This window comes from Amblyomma americanum, chromosome 6, assembly GCF_052857255.1.
Source record: "Amblyomma americanum isolate KBUSLIRL-KWMA chromosome 6, ASM5285725v1, whole genome shotgun sequence".
Lineage (NCBI taxonomy): Eukaryota > Metazoa > Arthropoda > Arachnida > Ixodida > Ixodidae > Amblyomma > Amblyomma americanum.
The window spans coordinates 68,921,742-68,947,166 of NC_135502.1; the positions used below are offsets into that span (position 1 = coordinate 68,921,742).

The 25,425-nt window shown below is 47.7% G+C and overlaps 2 protein-coding genes across 3 annotated transcripts in view; one reads left to right on the forward strand and one right to left on the reverse strand.

The window, feature by feature from the left end:
- Positions 1-25,425, forward strand: part of LOC144094761 (uncharacterized) — a 440,689-nt gene that overhangs the window by 146,598 nt on the left and 268,666 nt on the right. The window lies entirely within an intron of this gene.
- LOC144095314 (uncharacterized) overlaps positions 16,353-25,425 on the reverse strand; it is a 149,232-nt gene continuing 140,159 nt past the window's right edge. The window contains exon 2 of the mRNA XM_077629088.1: positions 16,353-16,434. Within this exon, the coding sequence (XP_077485214.1) occupies positions 16,353-16,434 (82 nt within the window). The remainder of the gene's footprint in view (positions 16,435-25,425) is intronic.

The following is a 25,425-nucleotide window of genomic DNA, read 5'->3' on the forward strand; positions in this document are numbered from 1 at the left end:
ACAAGTTCACGGTGAGAAAGAGAGGAACCAAAACCGCCGCGCCACTAATGTTTCATCACACATTTGATTACTTGTCAATGCGCTTAATGAGAGGGTTAGGGTTATTAGTAACAGGAAATAATCGGACATCATGTGACAGAGAACGGATTATTCTGATTATTCAATCTGCTGGTATACAGTCCTTACTAAGAACATTAGGACAACGAGAAAAAGATATTGTGTCATTAAATTGTTTGCTAAAAATGTGCTAATATTTTTCACTTCATGGTCGCGTTAATTTTCAGCACATTGTCGCAGCATGTCTTCAGTCCAAATTTTACCTTAAGTTCTTGTGAAAGTTTGTGTAAATGTTTTAAACAGTAACAGTTGAGAACTTCGCGCGATGTATGCAGTGCTGGAAGGACGATTGCCTTTTTGGGGATATTTAAGCAAAAAGCAGACTTTGTCATTGAAATTTTGCGATATGAATTTGTGATCCTTTCAGGAAGAACGCCTGTGATTAGAGCAAATGACAGTAGAGAAAAGTAAGAAAAAAAAGGTGTTTTAGTTAGCATGAACCGAGAACGCAAGTGTAGGCCTGAAGATAAAAATGTGTTTGCAGTACGCATGTTCCTTCTACTTAATTTTGTTGGACATCAAGTTACATGTCCCCGTTTTAAATGACCAGTAACAACCAAAAATGCAGCCGAACGTTTATTCTTGATGTGTTAAATGGTTTGATTTATGGTTTGTGCGAGTTTAAAGTCTTAAAGCGAATCATGCTATGAGGGACACAGTAGCGATGGGCTCCGGAAGTCTCAACCACCTGGGCCCTTTAACTTGCACTGACATCGCACAGTACACGGGCCTCTAGAATTTCGCCTTCACCGAAATTCGGCCGCCGCGGCCGGGATTGAACCCGCGTCTTTGGGGTCAGCAGCCGAGCACCACAACAACTGAGCCACTGTGGCTGGCGGTTCATTCATGTAATGAGTGTGTATTTTTCATAGTTGTCTTAAACGCCCTGTGGTGGCTACACCACCTGCTAGAAACAAGAGTTGCATTGGATGGGTATGGTCTTTGCTTAATGAGCAGCGCGATCGCGTAGCGGTTAGCGTCTATGCTCAGTCCACGATACTCCGACGTCCGTGGGTATGCCGTTCCCAGCGATCGTCAATTAAGGCCCTGCTCACTAACTAATCGATCCAGACATCGGGACGTAATATCATTGCGTTACTCCTGCACCACCAAAGAAATTAAGCAGTCGTATCATAGCTGAAATGTTGCCGCGTAGACATGTACCGGGCCAGCAGGGTGTGTTCTAATATGCGCATGCGTATAATGAACCCGGCTGGTCTGGTATATGTCTACGCTAGTGCGCCTCGACGGAACTAACGCTCCGCAAGCTCTGTAATAGTTTTCACCGTCACACAGTGACTGCCGATCCATGTGGAGGTATAAACACAGCAGGCAAAGTATGCGTCGGGAATGTACAGCTTGTACAGGAGGCACTCAGGGCCTGAAGTCCATCCGATGCCGCCAGCCCCGTGTGCGTAGCAGCCCACCGTTTTGCGAAGCGTCATTGAGTCTGCGTTGTGCAGACCACGATCGTTAGCCATTGCTCTCTTCAGCCAAGTTGGCCTTGCGGCAATAAATTGTAATTTCTTCGTACTTTGTATAAAAAAAAAGTTGTTCCAAATATGCTTACATTTCCGGCCGTAATATTCTGTATTTATCCGAAGCTCGTCTACAGAATGAATGTCTGCTCCTCGTGCGCTATCGGAGTTTTAGTTGCTCAGATAACCCTTCATATATACAAAGCACACAGAGAGGAAAGCTGGTACAAGACCTGCGCACTAGTGTCACGCAGTTAGGCCCGACGGTTCTTAGAAAAGAAAGAGTACACTACAGTTAGAATCACAACCTGTAATAATACATGCAGCGTTACATGCGAATGACTTCATTAATTAAGCGGCAGTGCTCTTGTTACTTTGTCACCAGAGCTCCACTCCACATTAGCGTTTGATAATGGGCATGGCTTGGTAGCCTTAGAAGCTGCGTCGCTGAAGTGCGGCCGACGGCCAATTGGCTTAATTTTCCAAGACATGTCAGCAAACGTATTCTGCAAATTCTCTTGAAATATTCGGAGTCACCTCTTGTCGCAAGAGGGACGAGTGATCTGCTCAGGGAGGAGGGCGGAAGTGGGACTGTCTTCGGTTTGGTTAAAGGCTGCGGTTGACACCTTGCTAGAAGTAATGAATTATCGGACTGTCCACATGTTCAACCAGCCCTCACCCTTTTCCATCTGTAGCTTCAACTCGAAACCGCCCTGTTTCGGGGATAATTTCGTACACTGCGACACCCCAGCTTTCCCGCAGTTTACCGAGAAGCTCTGATTAAGCGCACCAGGCATGTCCTGCCGTCATAACAATGGACTTAGTGCGACATTAAAAGCGTTTTCTCTCCCTGTATAGGCTCGTTTGGCGTCGTCGCAGTCAAATTTTTATCAAGGGCGAATATTTTTCACATTCGGGTACCCTTTCGGTTTGCAATAGAATAAGCGAAAACGGAATCACCAGGTGCAGACCGTAGTAGAATTTAATCATCACGTACACCTTACCATTGGTATCTACGTACGGAAACTTCCACGCATCTCGTTGCAAGATTACAAGAGCCGCCTCCCAGCGCCATCTCGTGGCGTCCAGCTCAAAAGGAGGCAGAGTCGTGGTACGAGGCACGGCCGTCACCCGTGGCCTTTCTCTTCGTCGCCGCCGCCGTTTCGACGGCTGCTCTTCGCAGGGGCGATTGTAAATCGCTCCGGGGTTCGGCAACATGTCCGCTGTCCGGGCCACGCAGCGAGCGGCACGCTAGCGCGCAAAAGCAATTAGAAACCTCCGCACGTGACAGGCCATCCATCGCCCCGTGTTGCTGCGCCCTTGGGGTCCCCTGCAGCGACGCAGCGTGGGTGGTCTTGGTGCCGCTTCTTCTTCTTCCTTCTGGTCTCCCGTCGCAAGCACTCCTCCTCGGGCTCTGATAAAGAAAGGAAGAGCTGCTGACGCAAGAAGTGCATCGCGACGGGCGCGCGTCTCATTAGGCTCCGCCCAGCAGCGGAGAACACTAAGAAGAGCTGCGCAACTCAAGGCAAGGAAAAAGGGAGGGAAAAGAGGAAGAAAAGGGAAGGGAACTGGTTAGAAAAGATGGGCAAGATATGGCACGGCACGCAGGCCTTGTTTGTGACAGAGACACGCTCATATCTGTAAGATCGATGCTCGGACGTGGATGGCGGTGGTGGGAAAAAAGAGGAGAATGAGGCGAAATTTCGATTAAAATAGGAATCCACCAGGCGGGAAAGTATGTAGGGAACTGGAGCGACGCGAAAAACGCCGAATGGAGTCGACAAATAAACAACGAGCGCGACAGAAGCGGAAGGAGAGAATGCGAGTAAAAGTGAGTGGAGCAAACACAAACAGGCCGCGCGGAAAATAGGCGCGGCCGTTCTCTTTCCCTCGCCTTTTTGTCTCTCCCTCCCTTTCGTCACCCCCTCTGCGTTTTCCCGCGTCTTGGCAGCAGCGTGAGCCGAAGTGCGCTCGCTTTCGCGAGCGTGGCATCCCGCGGCGAAGCTCGCGCTAATGTAAACTGATGAGTGGCGCAGATCGGCGGTCGTTTCGTCAGACTACAAGCAGCGTCGCATGCGCTACTCCGTAGCGCTGCCCCCGTGGAGTCAGAGTGCTGTGTACGGTCGGGCTTATCTCCTTGGAAGAAAGCAAAAACAAAAAAAGTCAGCCAGAAACCGAAAGGCACTCATCATGCGTGGCCACCTAGTTTCGCGCATAGGTGGGCTCGTCTCTACGTTTTATAGGCTGGCGATGGATTTACATTAACGCATTTTGTTTATGTCGCGCCACTGAAACCTGTTTTCGTCTTGACGTGCGTGTCTGACCGAACCAGACTGGTGAAACGAGGAGCACAAGCAATAGTAACGAAGCGCTAACACGTGCAGCCTTCTTTAAAACAAGTCTTTTAGTATGACGCAGGCCGCTACCGCTACCGCCTACCACGTAGCGCACGCCATCAGTGCGCATGCGCAGATCACCTTGAGGGCGCCAGTTGGCGCCAGGTGCACGACAGGTGCCCGCTCACCGGCCGCGTTGGAGCCGATCAGCGCGTATGCAATGGTAGCTTGCTGAGGTTCGCCGTAAACGGTAACGGCAGGAGTGCGTGCAATGCTAAAATTCTCTAATACTCTTCGAACCACACGGTTCGGATTTTGGGCGCCCTGTAGTTCTAAATGTCTGCTTATTGCAAGGAGAACCCCTGTCCGCAGCTTTCAATAAGTTTTTTTGATTTTTAGCGGCGCTTAAAGTGGTGGTCCGCTGTACAGCTCAAAAGCAAACCACGTGGCCTGAGGGCTTTTGACGAATGCTGTGCAAATTTGCGCTCCTAACTTGTGTGACTTTCATTTTGATCCTCGTTTCTATCGCTCATATAAGTACGTACAATCGAAGTCGAAAGTAATTGACCCCCCCCCCCCCCCCCCCCCCCCTCACTCCAGGCTCCGAACCACGAAGCACTGCATGTGGGCTCGTTGGATTGAGACCGGCCATTGTATTGGTCTCGACGCCTAGAGTGCATCGTCAGATGGCGCTCATATACAGTGCGGCACGATTAGAAACTTGTAAGGGGAAGGGGGGGGGGGGCAGTTATTTTGGGCCCCGATAGTAGATTCAAGAAGGTACAAAGATATCTTTTACTATTTGCTTCCACATTACGAAGCAGTACTGCGAAACTGCGAGCATGCCATTTGGTCCATATACGCAGTTAGCATTGCTATATGACACCTCGCGATGGGCCTCGGCTGTATTTCCCATCGCGGACTGATAAATCCGCTGATTATATACGTATATATAAGCTAGTAGTAAGTGTGTAGTGTATTTATGTGTAGTGTTCAGTTGCACTAGACATAAATACCCTCGAAAGCAAAAGCTTGGACAGCCTTCGCCGTAGCTCACCGGGCGCGAAATTCGGAGGGCGCGTGTTCGGATCCCACCGCAGGTGTGTGGTATGTTTTTCTTCTGCTTTCTAATCAATTATATTTTTAAAAAATTGATCCCCTTAACCTCCCATTGATGAACACCACATATTAAAGAAAAACAAAACATCCCCCGGTGCTCCTTGGCTTCGATTACTATTGGCTTGCGTCATGTATGTCACAACAAGCACCCGTTTTCCATCCTCTTTCGGGAAATGGAGTTAAGCTGGAAGTGGCAAAAAAGCGCGTGCTCAGCGTTGTTTGTGCAGCAAGCACTTCCAGGAGCAACATTTCATTTATGGAGTAGGCGCTAAGCAGCCGACGCCTGCAAGAGAATGGCTGCAACAGAACTCTACAGAGATTAATTAAATATTGATCCGTGTCTATCCCACTGCCCTACCGAAACCTAATAGCCCACATTAGATTTGTACTTTATTGATACGCGTTAGGGCTTTGCGCTGCTGCACACCTGCAGCGTAGAAATCTCTCCGCCGTGGTTCAGCGATCGCTTATAAGGTGATAGCATAACTACGTGTGTGTTGGACACAAGAGCGGCAACACATGTGCTGGTTGACGACTGAGGAACGTTGGTCACTGTACAGTTGAAGCGGCGGGTTAAACTCATAGGGTGATGCGGCTTGCTCTTAGAATTTTTCTTGCACTTTCTTGAAGGGAAGACATCCGATGCGGCACTTCACGCTCTCAGGGAAACCGAGAATCGGACACTTCGTATTTGTCTTGGCTAGTGTTTAGTTAATTAATTTATTTATATTTACAAATACTGCAGTCTCATACGTGAGAGACCCAGCAGGAGTGAGTACAAATTCCAGTACAGGATAAGAACATAACTATAGAAATATTCAAAACGGATCATTAAGTCATATTGTTAGCCAACTCCACAGCGAACTCTTCAGGGGGCAATGAGCGAAGTGGATTCAATCGTGAAAACACGACATTGCTTGAGGCAATCCTGAAAGAAATACCTTGATAACTTCCAAACGAGCTTATTACCAAACGTTCACAGATGTTAAACTTTTTAAATCAGTGAGAGATGATGGCGAAAACTTTTATTATCAGGAAAAAGGGAGGGAGATTCAGGGAAGGCTGATTGGATCATCAGTCCAGGATTTCATTAGCGAAGGCCGCTGCCCCGGCTCTTTCCACGAGGTCTCGTTGTTCCTCGAGTTCCTAGGTGGACAGGGCTGCCTCCCGCCTCTCCCACGCTGGCTGTTCTATTTTGTCCATTGAACTATTGGCTCGGCAGGCCCGTACATGTGGGTCATGTATGCATGTTCACCACAGAACTCGCGTTCTAATTTGTAAGTTACTCGATTTTTCTGTGGAGCTCAGCCGTAATCTTGAGTGACATGTTTCGTAATCTTCTGAGATAGTATTCTTCTGATTTACCTAGGCCCTTATCGGGTTTGGGTATCGTTGTCTAGTGAAGCGTAAGTGTTGTAGGATTTCTGCTTACGTTGTTTAAAGGCGCATCTCCAAGGAGGGAGAAGGAGAGATCCTAGGGGAGAAGTGCTCGGGTGACTGCTTGCGCAAGCTCTATTCCCTCCACTCTATCCTCTGGAGGCTTGGTACCCATGCCTGTTGTTTTTTGGACGCACGTGCTTTGTTTTATTACTTATTAAGAGACTCAGTTTTCGCATCGTTTCCACGTCAGGGACAGTGATATCGTGTACTTTACTTATGTTGACTGAATTTTCCATTTATGTCTTATTACACTTAATTCCGACTTTTTAGGGGAGCAATGTAGGTCGCACCTCTCTACATAACTTTTCAACTGTAGTTGGTTGCTTTTTGACGTATTTCCTCTATTGAGAGAAATAAGAAGAGGAAGGCAGGTCAGAAGGGTATTCCAGCTCCCCACCCAGCACTGAGGGAGAGGTAATGTAAAACGGATAGAGAGGGATGGGGTGAGGAACGAAGACATCAAGTAAGAGAAAGCATACCGCCAAGTCGAAGTGTTGCAGAAACACGATTCCGCGGCAAAATCCACGTTTTGGTCCCAGTTCTAGCCAAGCCAAATAGGAAGCGTCCACTTCCCGGCATTCCTGCGGTAGATGAAAAGCTCTTAAGAAATTTGCATAGAGTTCTTCCTCGAGGCAAATTTTAGGAACTCTGTTCAGATTGCTCGCTCGGTGAGGTGGTTTGTTGTAGAAGTCGATTTAATAGAGAGTTTTAGAACAGGGTGATCCTGTATGACAGGGTGACATAGGAACAGCAGGACACCTGTGCGCATGCGCAGAAACGCTAACGCCCCTTGAGTATTTGCGTTAGCGGGCGACGCTAGTCTAATAGCAGCGAAATAATGCGGCCCCCAACGCTGCATAGGGTCCGGCAACGTCAGTTGAGGGGGGGGGGGGGGGGGGGGGGGGGGGTTCTCGCCTTACTACCGATTCGTCGATGTCGCTCCGCTGTGTCTCGCGTTCGCGCCACATTAACGGTGAAAGAAACTTTTCATTTGTCTGAAGACGTCAGCACCATAGCATTGTAGCGATAGAAGGCCGTAAATTTTAAGAGTGCTTTTGGATTTGGATAACTACTAGGCTTAGCACGTACATACACGTTGTTTGGTCGCCATAGCGATACTTCAGAAAGAGCAAGACGTTCAAACAGGTTGGTGCCGTTTTCTTATAAAAGAGGTTACAAACAAATGAATTTCATGTAATACTCTCTTTTGATATTTAGTTGTTCTATATGCTTATGCTAGCGCAGGTAAACCTCTAAATATAGTTAACTTCGCGATATTTACAACTTAGTGGTTCACTTTCCGGGCGAAATGTTATTTCAAGCGGCTAACGTAATTTTAATGCGGAAGGTGATGCGGCCGGCCCTCCATTCTATGGCTTCTCACGAGTACACACCGCAAGGCGGCCGCACGTAGCGTGAATGGGGCGCCCCTCAGCTTTGTTTCTCAATTACAAACCTCTTTAATACTTCAAGCGGAACCTACACAGAACCAAATCCATAAACGCGAAAACTAAACGACATGAGGCGTATTAGAAATCAGCAGAGCGTCGCACATGGTCCTACTTCATGCTTCACGTGGGAATTTGCCGAGACCCTGTGCCACGTTGTAGGGTAGGGGGGGGGGGGGGGGGGTTAGTGAGGCGTAGTGTTCTTGTACATGAGCATATCCATGACGCAAAACTTGCGAGAATGCTTAAGGGTACCTAGGTATGCAAAGGTATACGTGAATTCTCTGTACCGGAGAAAAGACTTTTGCTACTCAGGCTCAATTTTCGTTCTATTAGTAGCTGCATAGGCAGCGGTGGCAGTCCGATTTTTGTTTGGCCTAGTGGGAGCTGCACCTACGCTACCCGACTGCAGAAATGCACGCGTACATACTTCACAGTGTTTTGCTGCTATATGTAGACGCTGTGCTGTCGCCTAAAGCGCTGATAACACAAACACGCGGGGAGTCCGCCAGGGGTCAGCAGTCAGTGATAGGGCGACGTTGAGCGCACCGCGCACTCAGGTCACATAGTATATATACTCTGCGCGCGCCATACACACATAAAGCGCATTTGCATTATGTCCTAGTAATGCAGAGGCTGCACGGAGGCGCGATCCACGGCACAGCCTAATGAAGCGGGTCGGCTGGCGGCGGAGAAACTGGTGCTCCTCCAGCGTCACCAGATGTACGGACGCTTGTTCGTACGGCAACGATCGTACTCATTGAAGCAGTGGGAACATGGCCCTCCCTATGCGACTGACCGTGCCAAGCAGCCGAACCTCTCCGGCGCCACAACGCATATACCCCCGCACAGAGGAAAATTTTCACATAAATGTCGCGAGACAGAGTGCGAGCACCCTGTGTTTCGCCGAACATTCGTGACGAGAGTTGTCAAAAAGTTGCAGCTACATCACAGTCAAACAGTGCATATAGAAAAGCCTCCACGCTTTCGCTCTTCTTGCTAGATTAAGCCGGGTGAACAAAAACCTTAACCTGGCCTTTGTCAGGCAGCGGGAAGCCGCGCACAGATGAACTATCTGAGGTGCGGCGTAGGAGCGGATCGATGGATAACACAAATGGTAAAGACGACACAGAGCAACTCTGCCCAATACCACGTGCTGTTTAACAAAAAGTTTATTTTCAAGCGTACAGTTGAAACGGCCATGCGATAAATGAACATTCGCGCCAGACAAGGAAAGCGGTTCAGCATAAATGGACTCGGGGGGCCAGGCATTTCACACAGAGAACTTTATATGGCGCTGAGAATAAAACCTTCAACGCCAGTTCAAACAGGTCAGGCCTACTGCGCACGAAACCAGTTTCAGTTTTCAGATGAGAACGTAGGGTACTGTGCAGGATGGCGTAATATGCACTTGGTGCGCAAATGCAAAATCTACAAGTGCGCGTTGCTCAGAAAAGCTCTAATTTTTCTCGCTGTAATGTTCTTGCTGCACTGTGCTAGTTATTCAAAAGTTTAATGCAAACTTTAGCGGAGCTCATGCTCTCGGAGAAAAAAATATATAATCGCACTTATCTGCTCAAGAACAGAAATGCGAAACCCTTTGCTTTTCCTCTTTTTCCCCTTCATTTTTCATTTTTAATTTATTTTTCTTATTCGAAATTTTGTTATTTTATATTTGTTTTCTATTTTATATTCTTCTTTTCCTTTTATCGAATCAATCACGCAAACCTACTTCAAACGCAGCGTTTATGTTCATTAATTCAATTTATTTATTAACTCATTACAAATCATCTAATAAATTTTCAGGTTTGATTGATTGATTAATTAATTCATTGATTTATTGATTGAACAGCTTCAATTGCCATCAGAAAAGACGTTTGTCTCTGCCCCTGGACCCATGGCGCCCTTGACTACGGCACCTCTTTCTTCCTTGCTTTTTTCAGCCCCTCCTCTATCCCTTCCCTTAAGGTGCGGTCCAGGTGTCCGCCGATATGTGAGACCGATACTGCGCCATTTCCTTTCCCTAAAAACCAATGTTAAATTTTCAATTCAATTTCCGCCCTTTACACGCAGGCCTGGAACACGGGGAGTTAATAATAATAATTTGTTTTTGGGGAAAGGATGTGGCGCAGTATCTGTCTGATATATCGTTGGGGAGTAGCGCTTCCGCGGTTAGAGGCTGGCTGGCAGTCCTTGACTGGTAGCGGCCTCTTCAGACAGATGGACGGGGGGGGGGGGGGGGGGGGCGGGAGCTCAGGGTCCGGGCTTCTTAGCCAGGGTCTCCCAGGCTTCTCTAGTATCAGATCTACTCACGCACCACCTAACACAATTTTTTGCACATTTATCTCTCATTACCCGCCGCGGTGGCTCAGTGGTTAGAGCGCTTGGCTACTGATCTGGAGTTCCCGGGTCTAACCCGACCGCGGCGGCTGCGTTTTTATGGAGGCAAAACGCTAGGGCGCCCGTGTGCTGTGCGATGTCAGTGCACGTTAAAGAACCCCAGGTGGTCGAAATTATTCCGGTTAAGCCCTCCACTACGGCGCCTCTTTCTTCCTTTCTTCTTTCGCTCCCTCCTTTATCTCTTCCTTTACGGCGCGGTTCAGGTGTGTGCTGATATATGAGACAGACACTGCGCCACTTTCTTCACCCAAAAACCAATTATTATTCGTATCATTTATCTCCACACAACCATATAATCGTGCGGAAAAAATTTGCGGACACTTTTTGCTGACGCGGCATAACTATATAATGCTCTTGAATCTATAGAATCTAATACCGGGGCCAGTTGGTTGATCATTATGCGAACGTATGCGCTAAAAGCGACACAAGAAGACAATACACGCACGACGGAAGCGTGTGTCGTGTCGTGCGTGTATGTGTGTCCTTTGTGTATTGTCTTCTTGTGTCGCTTTTAGGGCATACGTTCGAATAATAATGATTTTTGCTTGGCGCATGATGGCCTTAGCAGCCTATGTGCCATTACACCCAACAAACAAACATGCTTTCTCATTAAAAATGGAGATATTGAAAAATTGAAGTTGAAAATTACAATCGTTTTTGTAGCGGGAGCTACACTGGGCTACCAGTCGAGCATTTCGCGGTACATGGGAGCGGCCAGTTGTGCGCATGCGCCGTTACCATGACAACCGGAGGGGAGCAATGTGCGGCGTGAGCTTCGCCGTAGCCGCGGCCGCGCGGCCGCTCCACGGTCGACGTCGAGCTTGACGTCACGCAGATGAGGAGTTGCGCGCATGCGCCCTTACCATGGTAACCAGACAGACCTCAAAGCTGAGCCGCGTTCTTCGTCGCACCCGAACCTCTCGTCGCATGCGCAGCGTTGCGTATGTAAAATAATGTGGATTATCCCAGCTAATCCAGGATATAAAAAGCGAAAGCCAGATTGAGGTCTCCACTGACCCATGGAGCCGGTTGTGCACCTTTCCTTTCGTGAAAATGAATGGTCTTTGCAAAGTTGCCAACGCCAATGAACTCTATGAACGCCGTCGGGCCACTTCTTTTGTTTGGTTTTTGAGGAAAGGAAATGGCACAGTAACAGTATCACCTATCTCGGTTCACACGCTAACCACGCCGTAAAGGAAGGGGAAAAGGAGGGAGGGAAAGAAGAAAGAGAAAATTGAAAGTTGGATTTTCGAGGAAAGGCGCGGCGCTGCGCAGCGGCGGAACATCAGTGGTTCGGTGCTACTAGTGGCGCGTGCGCAGTTGTGACTACGTAGCGAGAGAGAAAAAGAAATATCCGCGTCGAGGCACGCGTTGTGGCGGTGTTACCCGCCGCGGTGGCTCAGTGGTTAGAGCGCTCGGCTACTGATCCGGAGTTCCCGGTTTCGAACCCGACCGCGGCGGCGGCGTTTTTATGGAGGCAAAACGCTAAGGCTCATGTGCGCTGTGCGATGTCAGTGCACGTTAAGGATCACCATGTGTCGAAATTATTCCGGAGCCCTCCACTACGGCACCTCTTTCTTCCTTTCTTATTTCACTCCCTCCTTTATCCCTTCCCTTACGGCACGGTTCAGGTGTCCGACGATATATGAGACAGATACTGCGCCATTTTATTCCCCAAAAACCAATTTACTAGTGGCGCATGCGCAGTAGTGACTAGGGAGCGAGAGAGAGAGAAATATCCGCGGCGAGGGCGCGTTGTGACGTCATATGCCTCCTCGGTGTACCGTAACGGCGAAATCCCAAGTTCGCAGCCAGTAAAGCTTTCGCTTTAAAACAGCCCTAGGTTTACCACCCTGTGCGGCCACGGACAAGACTTCGAGTCTAAGGGTTTCGCATACGCTCGAAGAGCTCGCTGAGGCTGCAAGGAGCTGGCAATATCAGAGACTTCTGCGCAGTCGCACTGGTCGCAGCATCCTGGAGAACCTGGGGCACGAGCCTCGAGCGTGCTCAAGACGTACTGACCCGGTTCCTGGACAAGTTTGGGACAAATTGAAGATACCTCCACTCCCCAAAAACATGGAGCAGTAGCGTTGGAAGCCCGCTTTCAGGCCAGACAGGATGTCTTGTATACCGATGTCGCAGAATGCACGGACAGTATGGGGTACATTTCGGTAGCAACTAGGGAAAACGAAGGCCCGGTAGCGTGCTGCAGCACCCGACACTTGACAGTAACGGAAGCGGAAGAGTTGGGGGCCATTGCGCTGGCTCTAACTTAGCAACAGGTCAAATCATCGTGAGTGACTCTAAATCAGCTATTACAAACTTTGACGCGGGCTGCATTTCAGCCACAGCAGCACGAGTGTTGGCGCACGCACACGCCCAAGGATTAGCTACCTTCCGGGATCCCAGTGGCGTCTTGTGCACAACCCCGTCCCCCTCGCGCGATGAGGAGCTCCTACAGTTCGATGACGATCTTAATACGTATCAGGAAATCCTAAACCATTACAAATTAGGCAGAGCGGTACTTCCGAAAGCAAGTAAGCAGCTAACCAGAAACGAAGAGGTGGCGTGGCGTAAACTACAAACCAGAGTATTCCCTAACCCTCAGCTTTATAGCAAGTGGCACCCGGAGATTTTCAGCCCAGGTGCAAACGTTGCGAGGGCATAGCGGACATGATCCATATGATATGGACATGTACGAACTTTGGACAATTTGATATAACAGATGAATCCTGTGAGGCACTCTTCACAACGAGGACGAAACTAAACAACGTGAAGTCATCCGTCTCGCCCTTGCCGCTGGACCTGTCGGAACGTCGATCAAGGCTGCACTCCCTTCCTAGCCTATCGAATATACCAAAATTGCATACGGGATACGGACCCCGCACACCGTTACCTCATATGGGCCCCTGCTCATCAGGGGTTGGCAGGAAACGAGGCAGCAGACGCAGCCGCCCGCGCGCTCTCTCACCGGGCTGTTTTCTCCTCCCCATCCGATCAGGAACCCGATTTTAATCCGGTCTATACATTCAAAGATATTACAACATATTATCAAAATTGTCATCGCCTTTACCCTAGTCCATGTAAAGGCCTGAAGAAGGCGGATGAGCGGCTCCTTCTCCGCCTTCTCACCAATACATTGCTGTGCCCGGCAGCGCTAAAACATTTTGACCCCTCCTTTAGTGGCAGCTGCCCACACTGTAGTGCAGTGTCCTCTGACACCTATCACATGGTTTGGGCCTGCCCCTCCAACCCCGCTATTCCCCCCATCCCCAACCCAACCCGGGAGGACTGGGAGGCGACCCTGCTCGGCTGCCACGACTTACAGGCCCAACAAGCCTTAGTCGGGCGCGCCCGGGCGGCGGCAACCGCCACTGGGGTCCCATACTAGGGACCTCCACCTAGTGCTTGTACGGATCGGTCCCTTACGGGCTGATCCAAACATACCTCCTATTCATCCGTAATAAATGTTTTCACCACCACCACCTGAGATCCAAGAGATCCCACTGGGAGGTCGACGGCTGAGTGGGAGGACATGGCTGGGACCGAGTGGCGCCTCGGATGTCCATCAACCTTTTGACGGGTGCAAATAAATGTTATTTCTCTCTCTCTCTCACAATGTAAAATTAAATAAATAATAATAATAATAATTGGTTTTGGAAGAAAGGAAATGGCGCAGTATCTGTCTCATATATCGTTGGATACCTGAACCGCGCCGTAAAAGAAGGAATAAAGGAGGGACTGAGAGAAGAAAGGAAGAAAGAGGTGCCGTAGGGGAGGGCTCCGAAAGAGGAGTTAAAACACACGCGCACAGCACTGTGTTGGCTACAACTGGAGTGGGGTGTGCAGTAATTAATCGTTCAAGGTAGAACTCGTGGAGCGTTCGGTCACTGCGTGTAAATACCTGACGGAGAACAGACGGGACGTCAAGCCCCGGTGTTCGAGGAATACACAGAGGCTCACCAAAGTTCGCTCACGAGTGCACGCACTGCCCTGTGGCCACAATAGCGTCTTGATGGAGTCTCGTAGTATGCCCTGCGCCCTATAGGCCGCAAGCATATCGTGACGAGCATCGGCGAACGGAGCACAGTGAAGGAGCAGGTGTTCTAGTGTTTCCACTGCACCGCATCCGTCACACACATCACTCGTCGCGATTCCGTGATGCTCCCGTCGTTCCCCGGGCCACACGCAGCCAATGCGCGCGCGGAGGATCATTACACGTTGTGACCGTGTAAGTGCGCGACAGCCGGTGATACTGTCGATGCGCTCACCTCCTGCGATGCGTGGGCAGGGGTGCTTCTTTCGGAGATGGTGGTTGATGGCCGCACGCACGTCTTCCAGCGCAAGAGAGGATTTTTCAAAAATTAACATTGTTCTGAGGAATAGAAATGGCACAGATATTATACAACCAGCCAGGTTGACTTAAACCTGCCACTTTAATAGTCCTAAGTAGTGGTGACCCTCCTCCCACTCCGCAAGGAGGGCCCACCGCTACACATACTCAATGTATACTGCACTCCGAAATTGCCGCATGTATCATTCGCGGACCTCTTTAGCCGCGTGCTAAGAGTTGCGGGTCGGGGCCCTCTCCTGATTGTGGGCGATTTAAATGCTTCCGGTCGGTTGTGGGGTCACCACAGTGAGGAGAAATGCGGACGCAAGTTGGCGGAGCTCGCGTCAACGCTGGGCCTCACTCTCCACACTGACCCAGTCCACCCAACTCGTATAGGCAACCCTGTGACGAGGGATAAGTGTCCGGACTTCACATCACCCGTAACATTCAGTATTCAGACGGGGTCAACACCGAGGAAACCCTCGGCAGCGACTACTGCCTCCTTAGCACTAGGATTAGAACCCATCCTCTCGGGCGACCCACAACACAAGCCCGACTCCCAGATTGGACCAAGCTCAGGCAAAATTATAACATTGCGACACCCATACATAAGCAAGGCTACCAATCTTGGTCCGAACAATTGTTCTTTGTCCTTCGCTCCTCCAAAACTCCAAAACTCTCGAGGCGGTATCGGATGTGGGAAACCACCTGCTCCACTTCTGAGAGGCCCGGCATTTCCTTATCCGTGTGTGGCTCTGGCAAAAGCACAACCGGAAACTTGAACTTGCATCGCCGAGCTCACCCAACGAGCGACTGAGTGTGCGGCCCAACTCGCCGACTCCAGCACTACGGCCGTGCGACAGATGTCTATCCGGAACACGTGGCGACTCTTCCGCGCTTTAATTGACCCAACACAAACACGTACGGAAACTCAAAAACGCTTCCAAAGAGCAAAACACAGCTTTCAGGGCAACACAACTCAGTTGGCGCACAAGCTCCGTGACCAGTACTTGTGCGCCACCCAGGACCCCCGCGGGCCGGCGTACCCATATGCAGGCTCTGAGATCGTTGAGCTGGATCAACCGTTCCAGCTCCACGACCTGAGGGAAGGCCCTGAAAAAAAAAAGAGACGTGGCACTGCTCGGGGTCGGGGCAAAATTAGTCATATTGTTAGCCAACCTGCTTTATATCTATATTTATTGGATTACATTAACTCAATCTGGCTTGGGGAAGTGCCACTCCCCATAGACTGGAAGACCGCCTTGGTCACCTTCATTCCTAAAAATGGCAAGGCCATTAACACGGACAACCTCTGTATCATCTCTGACTTCCGGTGTGGGCAAACTCATGGAGGCGATGGTACGCGACAGGTTTTCAGAGTTCATGGAATCCTAACAACTTTTCGCTGACACCATGTTCCGGTTTCGCCCACACAGATCTGCACAGGATGTTGTGCTACAACTCAATCGGGCTGTCCTCAACCCCGTCGAATGCCCCACAATGACAAGGTCGTACTCGCCTTGAATTTCAAGGCGCGGGGGGTTGCGATGTAAGTACGCCTTGCGACTGGCGCATGTATTTGTAACCAGTCGAATTCTATATTCTACTCCTTACCTCCCCGTGCGGAAGCAAGACTAGGATGCACTCGAAGTAATCCTCCGCAAATTTTTTTAAACGGGCTCTAGACCTCCTCGCGAACACCTCCAACCAGCGCCTCCTGGGGCTGGCTGGGCAGTGGCACGGTGAACACATTTCGGGAGCTCCTGGAAGCCCACTTGCCCAACCTATATACACGTCTCTCGAAGACATCGTCGGGTCACCGCCTTCTTGCCCGACTACATATCCAACACACCACTCTCCACTCTCATGGAAGAGCGCGTACGTATTCCATCCCAGTGGAGATTCGCCCTCCAAGTGCGCCCTCTTCCCGCGAACATGAACTATGAGGACCATAATGGTTGTCACTGGCGTGGGCGGAAGCCCTGGCCCGCCACTATGGATCGAAACCCGGCGTATTCTACGTGGATGCCTCCGGCCCCCACCATGGGGGATGGTACACGGCCGCAGTCGGACACCAATCCAAAACAGAGTACGGCCTTACTTTGCGAGCTCGTGACAGAACACACGCGGAGGAAGTCGCCATTGCGTTGGCTGCATCTCAACCCGCTTCCAAAACAATTATTTCCGACTCGCGAGGGGCCTCTCGGAAAGTCGATCAGGGTTGGCTACCGTACCTAGACTACCGCCTTCTCCAAAACAGCGTATACACCGGGGACCCCGCTCGCCAGAATATTGTTAGGGTGCTTGCTTACATGGGCCTTGAGAAAAATGAGACAGCTGACGCTGCTACCCGCGCGCTCTCTCACCGGACATTCCTCTCCGACCTCGATGATCAGGAACTCGAATTCTCTCCAGCTTACTCCTTCAAAGACAGTGTTTTACTTTATCTATCTGGCCACGGCCTTTATCGCCGCCCGTTTAAAGGTCTCTCAAAGACAGCGGAGCGGCTTCTGCTTCGCCTGTATACTAATACTTTGCTGTACCCGGCTGGTCTCAAACACTTCGACCCTTCATTCTTGGGCAGCTGTCCGCATTGTGCGGAGAAGTCTTTGTACATCTACCACATGGCGTGGACCTGCCCCTCCAACCCTGCTATCCCCCCTCACCCCAACCCAATCCGGGAGGTCTGGGAGGCGACCCTGATCGGCTACTCTGACCTACAGGACCAACGGACCTTGGTCGGGCGAGCCCCGGCGGTGGCCGATGCCACTGCGGTACCGTACCGAACTAGGACCTCCACTTATTATTTGTAAGAGCTGGCTCACTCTGGGGCAGCTCATGCACAACCTTCTGTAAGTGTATCCGCCTCTACTTGCCCGATACACCACAGCTTTTGCTCTCTAACCAGGTTCAGCAGTAGTTAAACAGCAGCTAATTTTTACGCGGTCTCCATCACGTCATAACGCTTGTAGAGCGGCAGGGTCTGTTATCCCCGCCTTTTCATTTTTGTCGGCAACGGATATTGGGTTCCATATTCCACTCTTTGCTTCTGAATTTGATTCGGTGTTCGGATCGAAAAATATCGCTGCGAATTCGTGCACCAATATGAATAATGGTAAAGAGTTTCGCACTTCCAGCGGATTTCATATTGAACAGCACACTGAGAGATCGGAAATAAGCCGTCTTTCTACACAACATTGTGCGCTTCATAATGTTACAACTTTGGCGCAGAGAACGCTTTTATAAAAATGCAAATGAACACGAAGATAACATAAGAATTACGGGGTGGAAGAATAGACAACATTATGTATACTGACCTCACAAGGACTCGGCGCATGAGCACGAGTTCTTAATGCTCGCGCCTTCTGCAGACTAGGCGGTTGTTCACGAAATTCAACGCACCTTTGTCCAAGTTCTAGTGCTGTACAATGTCAGCATTGCTCTCTTGGGAGCGTGGGTTTAGCGTTGGTCTGGGAAGGGGCCTCTATTGACGCTATAGGGTGCATAAATTTGCGGACTCCGGGCGAGCTTGTTCTAGGCTCAAATGAGTTGGGAAAGCGCTTTTACGGAGCCGCATTTGCATAATCCGCCGGGAAACTCAACGAAGTTTCACGAATTTCGACCAAACGCGTGGCGGCCGACGCGAACTACTGAAAATTCAGGACGCGGGGGTATAATATTTGCGTCCTGGTTATGGGCGGCAAAAACATGTGACACAGCGAACAATAATAAGGGCCTCTTTGCAGTAATAAGCGCGCTTGCTTGCACAACGCTCGCCGGTGCAGCTCCGGCTGCATTGGATTCTGCCATCGGCGCGCGTTAGTAATCCGCGGGGCAGCGTTTCCCGTATACTAGCTCACGAAGTTGGAAAACTTCGGCTGAATGCGGCGCTTATGATGATGTGGATTCACGCTCTGAAACCTTCGATAAGCTGGTTTACCGCTTTGCTCGGACCAAGCCTTGAGAACTATAGATTGGTCAAGCTTAGGTAAGGCAACATAATTTGTGTTGAAACATTGACTCATATTGTGGTACATTTTTTGGTAAATATAAACTTTTAATTGCGTCTTATTGATGCGCTAGCTGAAAATCTGTAAATGCTGTGAACTTAGAACGCTTTATGGCGTTTAGAAAACGACAATTGGTGCACTTTCTAAAAAAGTAGGCTGCTGTTGGAAATGTATGCCTTTCCTTCAATCCAAGGGCAAAGTTCCCATTGTTCAAATTATCTGCCATATCAGGGACGACATATTACGATGTTTTTGGACTCAATTTTTCTTTTTGCCGCTCGCTTCGAGAAGCCGATCGTGATGATAAACGTCACAATGATTTGAGAAGTAATGGATGTAGCCCAGAACGTCGAGACATTATTAGGCCTGCCTGCAACAAAATTGCCGCATTAGCCTCTTCTCCAACCTCTGCCCCCCCTCCCCCCCCCCCCCGCCCCCCGTCGTCTCATTTTTTCCCGCCGGCCTAGCCACGGTCTAAACGGAACAGCATCGTGTGCGCGTGAGAATGGTTTCAGCACTAGTAGTAGCGTCCCAGCGGCTAAAGCATTTTATTTTTAGGCTTCAAACGGCACTGTGAATTTTCGGCTTCAGCGGCGTCTACACTACCACTGATGCGAAATGTGGAAACGTCCGCTCACTAATGTCGAGAACACGTTCAGAGAGCGTAGGTGGGGAAATTTGTACAAAGTAAGTTTTCATTACAACCGGGGCAATAATTTGTGAGGCCGCATTAGGATGACCTCCAAGCATCCTGTGTTCTTCCTGAAGCTATCCTGTTACTGTTTATTTTTAGCTCAGAGTGGCTTGTTTCTTTTACGCGCTGGAATTTTTGGACTGAAAAATGTACTTGCGTTCTTAGCAGTTACGAAATTGGCAAGATTATATGGATTGTTAAGAACTGCTGCTTGAAAAGTATTGAAGTTTTAACAGAAGTAAGAGTTTCACATGTTGGTGCTATTTGAATCAATGTTTAGCTGTTTGCCCATGCCCTAAATTTAACAATTGAATTTTCTGACGTCCGCGTTGAGTTGCGCGGGTCATCCTTTGCACCCATCGCAAGATGTAGCAATAATGCGCATGCAAGCTAATGTGGATTCTTAAGATGGCCCATATAAAAAAAATCACCGGCTTATTTTATGGCTCATTCGGTTTTCAGTCAGATGCCATTAGAGTCACCGTCGCGCCCTCCGATGTCCGAGGCGAAATTTCCTGATTGGTACAGGCATTAATGACGTCGCAGGCTACGTGACCGCCAAAAACCAATCACAGCGCGCCGCCAAATTTGAAAACCCATCATCACCGTAGGAGCTGGGAGGCCGCGACAGTATCGACATCGCAAACGGAGAGGATGAGCGTAGTAGCGGATGTCTGTGTCAGGATGACGTAATAAATACATAAATAAAACACCTTATGGCAACGAGCGAGATTCGAACCCGCAGCGGCGCGAGCAGATCAGCTTCACTGGCAACTGCATCGGACCACTACGCCATCGCCGCAGGTGAACATACTCGCGCTGTGCTTCGGACGTAGTCGCCTTCATGAAGTTCCATCCATGCGCAAGCCACTCCAAAACCAAGATCTCGCAGGCACCAGCACGAGTAAGCCCAAACTGGAACGCGTGACCGCTTTGGACGGCACAATAGCGAAGAAGAAATCAAGGCGCGGCCCCCGTGTCAGCTGCCAACTGCTCCTGGTTGAGTATGGACGTGCGTCCGAGAGCTCCAGCCACGAGTGCTTTTAATGGATCCAGAACACGTCACTATCGCATTGCATGATTAAGGTGACTTAATCGTCCCTATAATTTTTTTTAAAGGAAGTTGTAGCACTTGACCGCTTCGCTGTGTAGGGGTGAGTGAATATGAAGGCGAAACAATCCTCTATTGCGCCATGCGATTATGCTGGTTTGTTTCGCCTTCATATTACTCACCTCACAGCGAAGCGTACTTTACGTATAAGGCATGCGAGAAAGCCGGCCGAGGTGAGGTATTTTTCCTGCTCTAAAATGATAGGTTGGACAGCAATTGGTCCTCTAGAGTGGAATTCTGGTCGTTTCTCATTTATGATTGGTTTATGAGTGCTTTGGGGAAAAACTTGCTCCACTTGCCACAGGGTTATGTATAACAACGAAATTTATTGCGGTTCAGACACTGGACGACCGCAGGAGATGTGTAGAAACATTTATTCAATGCAATTCAATTCAATTTATTTCTCATTTTTACAAGAGTACAAAAAATGCGAGGGCAAGCAACAAAAAGCTGCTGATCAGCATCTTGACGAAGGTTGCTGCCCCAATATTTGACAGGTGAAGGGCGTTAACCTACAGCTTCTCATTGAAACAATTATAAATGCCTGGATTAAAAGCAGAGGTCACTTATACATATGTTGTAGACACTCTCATTGGACACAATCAAGCTTACTATTCATAGGCGTACATTGGGACATATTACAAGCAATAAGACAACTAATAACATTATTGAACATACAATGCTACCCAAGCACTTGGCATGTCATGTTACCGTAATACACATAATAAAAGCGCACCATGTTCGTTTTGCTGCAATCTGACAGCAGAAAAAAATAAACAAAGTTACGTAAGTCTTGATACAACGAAATGTAAGGGAAACCATATAAAGCAACCACTAGATGAAGGACACAGAAATTATCGATACAATCGCAACAAATTGTCATTGAGGACCGAATGTTAATTACATTGCTGGACTAAGTTGCAAGATCTGTGCTAGAAATAAGATATCTTTCCAGTCTTTTTTTTTAGATATACTTTATATCTAGATTTACATCCTCTAAATTATTTAAAAGTTTTGGAAGACAATTTGCTATCCTCTTGCACCCTTGGTTAGTTCTAGAAAATGGCAGCGTCCAACTCTTTCTGTGTTTGATGTCGTAGGAAAGTTGCGAAGTTTTTGTCAGGTCACACTGTGTGAGAAAGTAGTTGAGAGCATTTTTCAAGCTGTGTTTGTATTTTAGCAAAAGGTTGAATTCGTATATATGCTTGACAGGAAGAATATCAAGAAGTGGAAATAATTCGCTTGTGTGGGCGTCGTACGAAACGTTTGCGATGTGCCGGATAGCTCCTTTTTGCGTAATAAATAGTTTGTGAAAGTTGTTTCGGGATGTTGTGCCCCATACAAGGCTGCAATAATTTAGAAGAGGAGAGAATAGAGCGTTATACAATAAAACCTTAATACTTGGAGGAATAGCGTAAAGAAGTCGACATAGTGTACCGCAAGTCATCGCGAGGTTTTTGCTTATCTGGTCTACATGAGCATCTCAGGTTAAGTGTTCATTAAAGATTACTCCCTAGGTTTTTATCTCTTTGACAAGGTCTAGCCTATCATTTCCAAGATATAAATTTAGTGCAAAGTTTACAGGCTTTTGTGATGGTACAAATAAAACGGCCTTTGTTTTTGATGTGTTAGCTTTTAGCGAGTTAGTCGCACTCCAATCAGACAACAAAGCGAGCGTATTATTGGCTAAACGCCCGAGTTATACGACATTATCTGACTATAGAAAGATACTTGTGTCATCTGCGTAAACTATGAAATGTGCGCTGTCACTGATGTTAATTAAATCGTTTACACATACGTTAAACAATACCGGCCCTAAAATACTATCTTGCGGGAGCCCCGCTTTTAAGCCTAGCAGAAATTAAAGCTCTTCACCAATGGCAACGCTCTGTTTCCGATGCTGTAAGTACGATTTTAAAACTGCGAGAGTAATGTTGCGAAATTCATAGTGCTGCAATTTACTGAACAATATGGAGTGGTCAAAGGTATCGAAAGCTTTCGAAAAGTCTACAACTAAGCCTAGGGTTAATTTCTTCTCCTCAAACCTATTCAATATTATTTTCTTTTGAGTGAGCAGAGCCAACTCAGTTGACATTCCTTTACGGAATCCGAAATGCTGTGGTGATATAATAGAATATTTTTCGCAGAACGCAGTGACGCGTTTACAGATACTCTTTTGTAGTCCTTTTGACACATTAGGCAGAACCAAGAGGGGGAGATAGTAAGAGAGCTCATTTTTATTCCCTGATTTAAAAAGAACTGTTACTTTAGCACGCTGTATAGCTTCGGGAATGCTTTCCGTACAGAGGAAAACATTAATTATATGCGCAAGTGCTGGAACCAAGAGATCTAGAACAAAGTTTATCGGCCTAATCTGGAGGCCGTTTATATCACGTGCCTTGCTGTTCCTAAGCGACATGAAAACCGAATGAACCTCTTCTGGAGTTGTTGGAAGAAAAATAGCGCTATTCACACTCGGATCACCCAAATGTTGGGTTGAAGGATTAGAACAAACGCTATTGGCTAGACGTACAAAGTAGTCATTGAATATATCTGCCAGCTCCTTGTCTTTAACTCGCTTGCTATTTACTATTATTACCAACTCTTACGTTTGGTGAATACCACGGTTCAGAAGTTTATTAAGTTTACGTCATAACACATTGCTGCTAGATTTGTTTGCACTCAATATATTCTCAAAATAATTATTTTAACATTACTTAAAAATTTTGTTACAAAGTTGGGGTATTTTTTTTAAAGTATTGAAATCTGCTGAAGTATTGGTTCGCAAAAATTCCGAAAACAAAAAGTTTTCCATCTGGATCATTCCCAGGCACTCATTGGTGAGCCATGGCTTACGTATCTTACGATTCTTCGTTACATTTTTGAACTTAAAACAATCCTTATATATACTTATCAGCATTGCCATGACATGTTATAAGTGCAACGTATGACTCACAATGATTCGATGTCTTCAATATTTCACTGTGCTTGATAAAAATATAATTTGGTAAGTGATCGCTGATCTGTTTCTCAATAACACCCGATGATACACAGTCTTCCGTACTGTTTGTTATGAAAATGTCAAGCAAAATTTCGGACATAGAAGTTATTCGTGCGGATTCTGTTATGACATTTTTGTACCCAAATGAATCAAGGAGTTCTAATTTACGACCAATGGATGTATGGTGCATTAGGGTATTGTTAAAGTCACACCCTAGAGTGACACACAACTAATTAGTGCAAGCGAAATTTAGCAGTCTTTCTAAAAATCCCAAAAGTGCATCGATTTCACCATCAGGCGGACGGTGCAGAACAACAAACATGGATTTCTAGCAGTGTACAGTCAAAACTTCATAATCTGGTGTGATTAAGGAAAAATCTTCCACAATGCTGCATGAAAGGCGTTGTGATATAAGCTGCATCACACCTCCGCCACGGCGACAAGATCTATTTAATAAAAACGTTTGGTAACCAGCTAAGGAAAATACATCAACAGAGATGTGGACCATGTTTCAGTTACCATAATAAAATGAAATGTAAAACGGGATTCAGGAAGGGGACCACGGCGGCTGCGTTTTTATGAAGGAAAAACGCTAAGGCGCCCGTGTGCTGTGCGATGTCAGTGCACGTTAAAGATCCCCATGTGGTCGAAATTATTCCGGACCCCTCCACTACGGCCCCTCTTTCTTCATTTCTTCTTTCACTCCCTCCTTTATCCCGTCCCTTACGGCGCGGTTCAGGTGTCTAACGATATATGAGACAGATACTGCGCCATTTCCTTTCCCAAAAACCAATTATTATTATTATTATTATTATTATTATTATTATTATTATTATTATTATTATTATTATTATTATTATTATTATTATTATTATTATTATTATTATTGTTCCGGAGGGACTGTGCATTGAAGTGCAGAAAGGGAAGATAGTCATTTTTTGGTTGCTCGATAGCATTCGGTGCAGTCATTGCAACGGAAAAAGAAAAATTCAAGTTTCTCCTAAAATATCAACTAGACTATCTTTTCCACATCGGCATCACGAGTGATATGCACTACGTCAGACGTTTACGTCTGCCGTGCGAACACCTTTCCACCACGCGCCCATGCGAACCGCCAGCGCTTTTCGTCTTTCCTTTTGATAGTCATTCCGAGCAATTCCTTTAGTTGTGGGCAATAATAATAATAATTGGTTTTGGGGGGAAAGGAAATGGCGCAGTATCTGTCTCATATATCGTTGGACACCTGAACCGCGCCGTAAGGGAAGGGCTGAAGGAGGGAGTGAAAGAGGAAAGGAAGAAGAGGTGCCGTAGTGGAGGGCTCCGGAATAATTTCGACCACCTGGGGATCTTTAACGTGCACTGACATCGCACAGCACACGGGCGCCTTAGCGTTTTTCCTCCATAAAAACGCAGCCGCCGCGGTCGGGTTCGAACCCGGGAACTCCGGAACAGTAAGTTGTGGGCACAGGTGTTCATTCACGTACACTGGGTCTCTATCTTTAAATCCTAGCTTATCCGCCGTGAACCGCTTTTGCGTGCTTTTTCGGGTACTGCATCACGCTTTGTTCGAATGTTGAACCACAATGTTAGGCTCGGCAGAAGCATTGCGTGTTGGAACACGGTGGCATATGTCGATAACCTCTAGAATATTGAAAATGTTTACTTCCTTTGCATGTAGAATTCCTTTCAGTTCAATTTTTTTAATCTGGCAAAACTGATCCTGAGCCACGATCTTTGGGTACTTTTTATGCACCGATTTTTTTACTCTTTCAAGTTTTTGGGTCAGTTTTCCTTGGTTTGTCTTTAGTGCGGCATTTTCCTTCTTAACCTCGGCGCATTCATCCTTGAGGTCTTCATATTGTGTGCTAACGAATTCTAATTAGTTTTTCAACTCCCGAATTTCTTTGCGAAATTTGCGCTTCAGGTCAGCAATGCCGG